The sequence below is a fragment of the Spermophilus citellus genome (genome assembly GCF_964194105.1).
Source record: "Spermophilus citellus genome assembly, chromosome: 2".
Classification (NCBI taxonomy): Eukaryota; Metazoa; Chordata; class Mammalia; order Rodentia; family Sciuridae; genus Spermophilus; species Spermophilus citellus.
In genome coordinates this window covers 195,132,203-195,143,864 of record NC_138183.1, presented here as the reverse complement: position 1 = coordinate 195,143,864, position 11,662 = coordinate 195,132,203, and the positions used below count along the sequence as shown (strand labels likewise).

General features: G+C 41.6%; 1 protein-coding gene across 1 annotated transcript; it reads left to right on the top strand.

Annotated features, from left to right (window-relative positions):
* Positions 1-6,657: 6,657 nt before the first annotated feature.
* LOC308642928 (T-cell ecto-ADP-ribosyltransferase 1-like) lies at positions 6,658-11,052 on the top strand (the record flags this gene model as incomplete). The annotated part of the gene is made up of 3 exons (XM_081282309.1): positions 6,658-6,702; positions 7,691-8,429; positions 11,000-11,052. The coding sequence occupies 3 exons, from the start codon at positions 6,658-6,660 to the stop codon at positions 11,050-11,052; spliced, it is 837 nt and encodes a 278-aa protein (XP_081138435.1).
* Positions 11,053-11,662: the final 610 nt, after the last annotated feature.

Below are 11,662 nucleotides of genomic sequence, written 5' to 3'. Positions count from 1 at the left end.
GTCAAGAGGCTATGACCAAGATGTGATACTGCAACATATTTGCACAGTCCATATGGGGTGTCAGGGTCAGCAGAGCCAGTCATATATTGTACATAGCTGCCTAATAGGGAAGAGGTCACAAGATTTTGTATAACACAGATATCCAGACTAACAACATTGAGGAACTGCAGAAGAGGGAAGTGTAAAACTAAAACTGAGTTAAGGATAACTGAACCATGCTCCTGATATGACAAAATTAAATTTATATTCCAAATGGGGGGCGGGGCGCGGGGAAGAGAAGCTTGAAATTCATGCTTATCAGTTTTTCTCAAAAAGCCAGGTGTATCCCCATCAGAACCAACTAGGGAACTCATGTAAAAATATGGAATATATAATTTTGAGACTGGGGTCCAGAAATCTCTATTGCTAATAAGTGTCCCAGAGAAGTTTTTAGGCAATTTAACTTCCAAAAGCACTGTGAATAGGACGGAGGGGCTACTGAATCATTTTAAGGTATGTAGGATGTCAAAGCAAAGTATTTTTTTTCATTAATGATGTTTCTTCTGAAAAAACAGCCTCTACCTCAGAGCAAAGCATGTCCAAGGAAGGGACATGACCTTTGTCCTTGGAAAGACCCACAGAGAACTCCTAGGCACATTCCCACCCTGCTAAGTTGTTTATCTACAAATAACAGGAGAGATCTGCTGCTCCAGGTGTCCCTGACTCAGTCAGGCTAGGTGGGGACCCATAGCAACCCCCTAGCAGTCACCAATCAGCATGAGACAGGGAAATACCTGGGATGCCAGATGACCCTCCCAGGAGTTTATGGTGTTGGGAAACCATGTAGTTCAGCACGAACACCCCTCTTGGCTTAAACCAATCAGTTCAAACGAATTCCCCTCTTATAGTAACCAATCACCCCTACCCAACTTGTTCCCGCCAGTGAATGTGCTAATCATGTTTTAGAGTTATTTGATTTTCCCGTGGTGTGTGATGATTTGCTAAGAGATGCTATGATGTATGTGAAGTCCCTGCCTTCTCCAAAGAATGTATAAAACTGGTGCAATCCCTGGGCTCAGGGCCTCTCAGCGTCACCATCACCAGTTGCTGTGTGCGTGCAGAGGACAGAGCTAGCTCACAATAAACACCTCTTTGCTGTTTACATTGATCTCGGTCTCTGGTGGTCTTTTGGGGGTCCCAAATTCGAGCATAACACTTCTACTCATAGTTCACTCCAAATCCTCCTCTGCAAGGAATTTCAGAGGAATTTAAGGAGGATAGGTAGGGTCCTGAAATTCCTTAAAGAAGATAGGTAAGCTTTTATAACTTTGCTTGAAGATCAAAAAAGTGATGAAAAATATAATGTAGCAAATTAAATAATTAACTCCACATAGAGAGATGTTGGATAAATGCAAATATTTATTATTTTAATGCTATACAAATTAAAAATCCTGATTCAATTAACAATGCTAGAAAAGCAAAATCAAAGTGTAAGAAAAGGTGATGAAACAATTAAATTGTTATTAGGGAATATGTGCAGATATCATCAATTTACATTGGATTTGTGTGTGTGTGTGTGTGTGTGAGAGAGAGAGAGAGAGAGAGAGAGAGAGAGAGAGAGAGAGAGAGAGAATACGGGGATTGAACCCAAAGGCTCTACCACTAAGGTAAATCCCAGTTATTTGTTTTAATTTATTAATTTAAGACAGGATTTTGCTAAGTTGCCCAACTGGGCACTTGTGATTCTCCTGCCTCAGTCTCTCAAGTAACTGAGATTACAGTGTAATGCCAGATTCATGGGACCCCAATAGACCTTCAGGAGCCCAATCCGATGCAATTACACAAGAGTCTTTATTGCAAGCTCGAGCCTGAACTCATAACCATTCCTGCCACCGCAGCAGTCCCAGGGAGTGAGTTCTGGTCCTTTGTTCAGTGAGGATTTATAGGTTTTGGGGGATACTCTATGCGTCACAACATCACACAGCAAATCATTCCATACCTCGGGAAAAATCAAACAACAACTCTTAACATTGACTAGCACACTAGCACATTCACTGACAGGAACAAGTTTGGGTAAGAGTGATTGGTTAGTACAAGAGGGGGATTCCTTTGAGCTGATTGGTTTAAGCCACGAGGGGTGCACGTGCTAAACTACATGGCTTCCCAACATGTTATCAACCACCATAAACTACTGGGAGGGTCATCTGGTATCCCAGGTATTTTCCCTGTCTCATGCTGATTGGTGGTTGCTAGGGGGCTGCTATGGGTCCTCACCTAGCCTAACTGAGTCAGGGACACCTGGTGCCACAGATCTCTCCTGTTATTTACAGACAAACAACTCAGCAGGATGGGTATGTGCTTAGGAGTGCTCTGTGGGTTTTTCCAAGGACAAGGGCCATGTCCCCTTCCTTGGACAGGCTCTGCTCTGAGGTAGAGGCTGGTTTCTCAAAAATGGAGTCACATTAGTTTCTCAACAGGTGAGCCCCCACAGCACCTGGCTAATATTTAAATATTTAAAGGAAGGTTTTTTTCCATAGATTAATAATATTCAGACATAAAAAAACAGGTGTTTTTGTTGTTTGTTTGTTTATTTGGTGATAGGGATTAAACTCAGATCTTCATACATGCTAAACACACACTCTGTCAGGGTTTTTAGCCCCCCGTTTCCTCCTGACCTTCGGGAGAGATGGGGAAAGCATGTCCAGACCAGGACAAGCCCAGAAAGGCAAAGGTTGACTGGCACCCAGCCCTCCCTAGCCAGAGGACAATCAGAGGTTCCAGGGAGACCAGTCAAAGCAGGATCTCAGTTTATTGAGAAAACACACAATCAGGATAAAGGTCAGCAGGGTGGGGAGAATTCATGTGTATACCCATCCTACTGGCTGTAATGGGTGACACAAGCTGTCCACGAGGGCGGAAGGATTCTGAGCCTATCCTAGAGGTCGTCTGATTTTTCATCACAACCCAGGCAACTCCTTCTGGCTGATCCCCCCACATGTTACATCATGCCCTACAACACTCTAACACTGAGCTACATTCCCTGTTTTTATAATTATAATACATTTCAATTTGTAATAGATTCCAGTTGAACATCCATGTGTGATGATCAGTTTTCCATTGCTGTGACAAAATACCTGAGAAAATCTATTTAAAGGGAGGAAAGTTTTATTTGGGCTCATAGTTTCATCCCATAATCAGCCAGCTGGCTCTATTGCTTCTGGGCCTGTGGCAAGGCAGAACAATATAGTGGGGAGCACATGTAGAACAAAGCTGCTCACCTCATGGCAGCCAGGAAGCAAAAACAGAGGAGAAGGGACCAAAGTTCTGTAAGGGTCCGGCGGAGCGTCGGAGGAAGAGACCACACAAGAGACTGACTTCATGCAATTGGCAAAGGGGATTTATTAATTCAGCATGCTGAGGTTCCAGGCTCACTCAGGAAGATAGAGCAGCCCAGAGCCCAGAGCAGAGGTCAAGCAGAGCTTAAGTACACTTTTTTGGAGAGGGCGGAGAGCTTTGCATACATCAGAACAAATCATCATGAGGTGCAGGAAAATTGAACAACAACTCTGAGACATGATTAGTACATTCATTGGCAGGAACAGGCCGGGCAGGGGTGATTGGTCACTCCTAAGCGGGGTACACATTCAAACTGATTGGTTTTGGGGCCTGGATACCTACGTGCCGAGCTACTCAGAGCCCTTAGCTATTAAACAACCAGGGAATCAGTGGAAATATTTACTGGGCAGTTCCAGTATTGTCCTAACAGCTACAGGGATTACAGGTTTTGGGGGTAGCAGAGGAATTTTAACAATACCTAGTCTTTCACTTTTTAACTCAAGCCCTGCAGCGTGGAAACTTTACAATGCCCGGTCTTTTACACTTTAACTCAGGCTTTGCAGCTTAGAATCAGCTTAGAAATTTTACCCTTACAGTTCCAATATCCATCAAGGGCATAGCCTCAGTGACCTTGTTTCCTTCCACTAGGGCCCAACTCTTAAAGGTTCCACCAGTTCCAAATAGTGCCATCCACTGAGGACCAAGCCCTTAATTAACCCTTGAGACTTTGGTGGATGATTAAGATCCAAATCACAGCACCTTGTATATATGGCTTTTGCATAAGTCTTTAACTGCATAATACTAGTGAAGAAATCTAAATTATCACATAAAATCAAAATTTGTTAAGCTCAAATTTTATATTCTATAAAAATGCACTTATCACCACAGAGACAAATATAAAATAACTTCTTTTATAATTAAGGTGAAAAGTTAACTTTCTAATTCCAATCTCATTTTAGTTACTTTTTTGGGTTTACAGCATTTAATACAAAAATTTCCATGTTAAAAATATAATTTTTAGAAGAATAACACCCATAAAATATACTAATTATTTAATCAGAGAAAACAGTGTGGTTTGTTCAAATTTGACTCCCATAATTTTGGTTGCTCCAGAACTGGGGCTTACTCTATGACAAGATTAAATTTGGCCAAAAAAAAAAGAGTATTTGTTCTGAGCATCCCATTCTTAGTAGATCATTTAGGATATGCTAAGATTCTGGAACACTATTTTAATTCATCACAATATGTTCCTATCAATTATAGCTCCCCAATTGCTTGGGGGGGGGAATTCTGTAAAATAAAGATTGCTTTAAATATTAAAAGAATTTTTATAATTAATCATAAATTTCAGTATCTTCTCAAAGCCTGGGATTCTTTGTCATCTCTGAATTTCTACAGTGGAAGAAATTGGAAAGGTGCCATTGCTCAAATGTTTTTCTCTCATAAACAAAGTAAACATTGGTCTTATTGGTATATAATTATTTTCTATGAAACTTTTATTCTAGATATTTGTTCATTCCATCCTGACATCATGTTGATGGAAGTTTTTCAATGTCCATGAGGGTGGTTATTGTATGCAAACAAAGGTGACCCTGAGGTCAACTCTTAGTTTAAGTAGTTAATTATAGTTAGTTTATGCTAATTGTCAATTCTATTTTTTAAATCCAGAATGAATACAGGGTGGGACAGTTTCCACTGGGTTACAGGAAGTCTGTTATTTCAAGAGTCTTTCCTAAAGGCTCAGGGAGTTGGGAACCAAGATAAGGAAGAAGAGCCAGGAACCACAGCAAAGGGTCTTACCAAGAACAGCTAACCAAGTTTTACAGCCCCTCACTGCCATTCTTTTTTAAAAATATTTTTTAAAGTTGTAGATGGATGCAATATCTTTATTTATTTATTTATTTATGTTTATGTGGTGCTGAAGATTGAACCGAGAGCCTCATTCATGCTAGGCAAGCACTCTACCCTTGAACCACAACCCGAGCCCCTCTCAGAGCCCCTCTCACTCTCATTATTGAGGTCTAGATAGAGCATTGTCTACTGTCAAGACCAGCCAAAATTCCTTGGAAATTAACACAATGGGCTTAGAGTATAGAAGACAATTTTCATAATTTGCCAAGAACCACAAGAAGAAAAGAATGAAGCAGTGTTATCATCATACCTCATTCTTTGACTTGCCTTACTGAGTGTGTATATCTCCACCCTTCAAAAAGAAGTTCAAAGTAATAAATTTTCATTAATTATAGTAATTTATAAGGTAAATTGATTGTATTGGTCTGTTGCTATATCTGTTATATTTCTGTTGCTCTACCAAAATACCTGAGGCTGGGTACTTGATAAAGAAAAGATGTTTATTCAGCTCACATTCTATGGCTGGAAAGAATGTGGGGTTCTGAAAAAACTGCATTAATATCCTCCCAGGGGTAATGTTCTCAATGACCTATTTATGTCCCACTAGGTCACCTCTTCAAGGTCCCACCACCTCCTTACTGCCACTCTGGGTACTAAGCCTCTAGCACATGACCCTTTGGAAGACAAATCGTATCCAAATACTGATGATGGTTAAAGCTGCAAGATCAGGACACGTTCAGAAGAGTTGATTTAAGGCTGGGGCTGTAGCCCAGTGGTGGAGTGTTTGCCTAGCATGTGCAAAGCCCTGGGTCAGATCCTCAGAACTGTAAGAGCAAACAAAACAAAATGAACAAACAAAAAATCAATCTCATCTGTAGTCCCAGCTACATGGCAGGCTGAGGAAGGAGGCTCTGCTTGAGACCAAGAATTCAAGGCCAGCTGGGACCTTACCAAAAAAAAAAAAAAAAAAAAAAGGAAAGAAAGGAAAAGATTAAGAGAAGAAAAAGAAATATTGGAAGTACTGACTTGAACTTGGGGAGCCAGATTAACAAAACTTGGAGAAGAATTTTTTTAAGCATCTGTGAAAATACTCAGAATATTTCTCTAAGAGAGACTAAAATGTTAGGTCCTAAGAAAGGTCTGCTACCATGTGATCTGTTTCTCTCATTGGAATTTTACATTACTTATAGCTCTGCCTGTTATCAGGATCAATTGTTTCAAAACTAGCTCCCTACTGGGGGCGGGATGTTAGAGTCACCTCCTCCCTGGTGCAAGACCTGGTAGAGCTCTTTACAAGGAATCCTGATTAGCTGATCAAGAAGCAGTGTGAACAGGAGCCTGGACTTCTGGATTCATTAACAGAATGAATCTGGATTCATTAACAGAACTGGGCATCAAAACACAATAAAACTATTTACATCTAACTTACATGGTTTTATGTTTGTTTGCAGTTTTTGAATTGTGAACTTGAAGATAACATTGCTTCTAGACATGACAGTTTATATCTTCATACTAATTTGTTGGCTAACACAGCAGGTAATATATACTGCCCCTTCTCCACCCACATCCTGTTGACTTTGCTTTTACCTCATATCTTTGAGACAAGATAGTTCCCAGAGTTGAGTTTGTGGCTAGAGTCAGTGAGAGTATGAATCTGAAAAGTAATGTAAAAATAGTATCAGTAAATGTGGGAAGCCATCAGTGAAATACAGGAGGATCTTCTCTCGCCATGGAAGCCAGGGAAGGATAGGCCTGGCATCGGGAACTTCCTGTGGATCTCTCTTCAGGATGAGAGACCGCCCAATGCACATGACCTTCCCCTCTGCTCTGCTAGAAAGGTCCCTCACAGTAGCACCAGAGATGGGCGTAAACTGTTAGGAACTGAAAGGCCCACCTGCACCCACCTTGATCCTATTTTGGTGAAGAATATTCTCTAGAATTTCTTTGATGTCTTCCAATATAAATAAAGCAGGGCTCCTTTGTGTTAGAAGCTGGATCCGTCTGGTCTAGTCCACTTGCCTGTTCTGCCCCTGCTTTTGAAACTATTTTCTGTGGTTTTTTCCACCATTCTATTTTTCCTAGCTTTTATTTCTCAGCCAGTCTGTTCCACTGAGGGGAACCCCATTCCCACCCACTACGTGGGATGTGGGCAGAAAGTAAACAAAACAGTCACAAAGCTCATTTTTTTCTTTTATAACACTCATAGTGTAATAAGAATGCTCCAGGGCTGGGGATGTGGCTCAAGCACTAGCTCGCAGGCCTGGCATGCGTGCGGCCCGGGTTCGATCCTCAGCACCACATACAAACAAAGATGTTGTGTCCGGGGGTGGGGGGGAACAACTAAAAAATAAATATTAAAATTCTCTCTCTCTCTCTCTTAAAAAAAAAATGCTCCATACATGAGCCCCGTGATGGGAATATGTGAAATCTCAGGCTGAGTAAGAAGCCTATTTTGTGGGTTCTGATAGCATCCCAACATGCTCGTTCCTCAGCAAACTAGTCAAAGGACTCTCCTTTCCTACAGGTGACCAGCCAATCAGTTCTCGACATGGCCAACAACGCATTTGATGATCAGTATGAGGGCTGTATTGAAGCAATGGAGGAAAAGGCACCCCAGCTGTTAAAAGAAGAGCTAAGCGTGAATGAAAATTTAAAAAATGAATGGGAAAATGCTGAGAAAAAATGGAAGCAAATAAAGTCCAACATAAACTATCCAGAAAATTTCAATGATTTCCATGGAACTGCTATAGTGGCCTATACTGGGGAAATTGCAATAGATTTTAACCTAGCTGTAAGAGAATTCAGACTAAATCCACAGAAGTTTCAGTACAAGGCCTTCCATTATTATTTGACAAGAGCTCTTCAGCTTCTGAGGACATCCCAGTGTGACCAAGTTTTCAGAGGCTCTCATACCAAATTTTATTACAGTGGGGCCTGTAGTGTACGATTTGGGCAATTCACTTCGTCATCTTTGAATAGAAATATAGCTGTTTCTCCAGAATTTCTTGGTGCTAATGGGACATTGTTTGTTATCAGAACCTGTTTGGGTGTTAATATCAAAGAATTCTCTTTCTACTCTCAAGAAGAGGAAGTGTTAATACCAGGATATGAAGTGTATCAGAAGGTCACCGTAAAACAAACTGGTAAAAATCAAAATGAAATTTCCCTTGAAGCTCCCCAAAAACGAAAGAGTAACTTCAATTGCTTATATGCTCATTCTACTCCAATTCACGGCAAATCAAACATCAATTTCAAGAGTTCAGGTGAGTCTGGGTCTGCATTGGAGGTGGGGTTTGTGGGGTCATCATGAAATAGAAGAGGGTGCTCCCCACCAAACCCCCCTGGGGCAGAGAACAATAGGCCTCCAGTCCTCTGCTGAAGAGTCTCAGGTTCCTAAAAGGGCAGGACTACTGTTCTGGAATGGAGAGCAGAGCTCAGGCTCAGAGACACGGGGCCATTTCTAGTCCAGCCAAACTCCAGTTCCCCCTGCTGTGCAGAGAGGTCAGAAAGACTTGTGAGACACCAGGTGGAATGAGCCAGGGAATATACCGGTGCGTCAGGGGCCAGCCATATCAAAGCATCAGAGGAATTGGGAGGCCTGCTGGTTCCAGGCAGAAGGGCGTGGGTGCTGCAGTAATCCAGGCAAGAGATGAAGGCGCCTGAACTGAGTGAGTGGCTGTGGCGATGAAGGGGTCTGGGGACTGGGTCTGTCTATGAGCTGTCTCTTCCTGGGGGGAAGACAGTGAGAGGTGGACACACTGAGGGGTGTGGTCAGAATACAGGATGGGGGACCTGGAGATTTCAAATGTGAAGTGTTAACAGTTCAATTAGGTTCCAGGACATTTCCACAAAAGTGATTAGCTAGATTGAAGAGCCAGATGGATAGCACTGGATTGAGGAGTTGAAGATCTGGAAGATTTTGCACCAGAACAACTCAGCCCTAGTGTATGGGGAATGAGCCTAAGATGCTCACAGGACTAAAGAAAGAGAGGCAGATAGATTGGGGCATTCACTAATGAAAGCGTGGTTCTGGGCAACAGCAAGACCAGTTTGGATCTTTCGGTCAGAAAGATGCGGACATATATGGATTAGGACAAAAGTTACTATCTTGCCAGGCGTGGTGGCACACTCCCGTAATCTCAGTTACTCAGGAGGCCCAGGCAAGGGGATTGCAATTTGGAGACCAGCCTGGGCAATTTAGCAAGACGCTTGTCTCAAGATAAAAAATAAAAAGGGCTGGGATGCAGTTCAGTAGCAGAGCACCCGTGGGTTAAATTCCCAATTCTCCACTAATGCCCTCCCAAGTGACTTCATCCTGGATGTAATGTACTTGGTTTATCTTAAGTTAATAGCAAAGTGCTCCTGGAGCAAGGAGCCAGTTGTAAATTTCCACAGACTACTCTAATGACTCTGTGTACATACAGTTTGCTGAGAAACTATATAAGAAAACTAAGCTTACCTTGGAGCAATCATGGCAGTTACCACTCAAGATGGCTGCAGTCATGTCAAGTTAAATCAATACAAGTGGTCCACATGGTAGAGCACGTGTAGAGGGACAGTGCCTGGAATGATGAAGGTAGAGTTAGTAAAATCAGGAGATAGGAAACTCAAAGAAGACATACCAATAATGGTTGAAACTGGTTACAAAGAACACCAAGAAAGCTGTCACCACTCCCAGCTTCGAGATGCATAAGAAGAGCCACCATGAGCACTTTTCCCATCTTTTCCCAAGTGGTCCTGGCTTTTAGGTCTCTATGCATTTATACCAATCATTCCTTGTGGCCTGAAGTCTCTCTTCTTTGACTACATATCAGATTTGATCCAAGCTAAGACACCATCAATTTCAACATGGTGATTGTCTTTCAAGACCTAGTTCCAATATCACTTCCAATAATAAGCCTTCCTTGATACTTTCAAGGAAAATTAAATCCTACACCATTCTCTATGGCATAGGTTTGGACTCAGACCACCTCAATGATAATCTGGCTCAGCAGCACTAGTTTTATGACTTCAAGCAAGAAATCTGCCTCTGAATTTCCTCATTTAATGATGGGATACAAATAACAAACACTTCAATAGTATCACTGTGAGAATGATAAGATTTTTAAGATTTATTGCTTGGCACATAGTTTTGCTCAACAAATACCTCCTTTTTTTCTCGTGGAGAATCTTGTCCACATCTCAGCCATTTTGCATCATAATGGAGTATGACTCACCATTTATATGATAATCTCTTGCTTATAGCCTGGAGACTTTGTCCCTCCTATTTACCTGCATTCAAGACCTGCCATGGGCTTGTCTTGAATCAGGGTTCCAACATATATTGATGCAGTAAATTACTTTTTATTGAGAGGCCAGGGGTCCAACCAGAAGTGGATCTGGGCTGCAGAGGAACTAAGCATCCAAGAAATTTAAACCAAATTTGCTCTTACACTCTGGAAATCCCTTCAAAAACCAAAAAGATGTCCTTGCAGTTTCTCTCTCCTTGGTATTTATTTTTTTTTCTTTTTACCATTTTTATTGGTACATTATAATTTACATAATAATGAGATTCATTACACCATATTTGTACATGTGAGTAACATAATTTGTTCACTTTCCTTCTCTGGTACCTCTCCTTTTCCTCCCCTCCTCCCTCCCTCTAATCACTTTCTCCCTGGTATTTCTGACTACTTCAGGAATCCTGGGAAAACAAGAGGAGAGTCTAGTCAGGTTAAGTGAGTGCCTAGAGCCCACCCTCTAGGGTTTTGACCTGTAGGTGAAGCTCTGAAAGTTAGGAGGCTATGTCTTGAGAAACTCCACACTGAAACCTTTCCTTCTCTCCCTCCCATAGGCCCTGTGTTCCTGCTGCTGCTGCTGCTGGTGCTGCTGCTTGCTGAGCCATAACCCTTGGCCTGAAGTCTCTCTTCTTTGACTACATATCAGATTTGTGAGCAGGATGTTGGAGGAAGGCCAAGGGTCAGGGACTTGACTGGGTTCTCCACTGTCAGCAATATTGGGAAGGGTAGGATCTTTTTTTGTAGTTCCTTTAGTGCTTGTGTCCCTCACAGATATATGAGGAAATTACCAAATCCCACTACAAAAGTGAGCATACTGTCTTAAAATTTACTGCTTGAGATAAGTTCCTGGTGTCTTGACATTTTGCTATGGTTACAAATCAATATTTGCATGCATTGTCAGCAGTGACAATCTCTTTAAAAATGCTATTTGTGATTAATGTTATAATCTAAAGAAATAAACCATTCATAATCACACCTTGCTTTTCTGTGACTAGGTTTCTCTATAGATTGTATTATGTTCAGGAAACTCTCTTAAGGCATTAGATCTGATGCCAGAATTTTTACAGCTGAGAAAATTCATATTGCACATTTTTATAGATATGCTTGCAGGACTGATTGACTGAGCCATAAATACGAGGGTTATCCTAGATAAATTCCTCTTTACACTGCTGCACCAAAAATGCATGCAGTTACCAAGCCCTGTCAACTAACTTTAA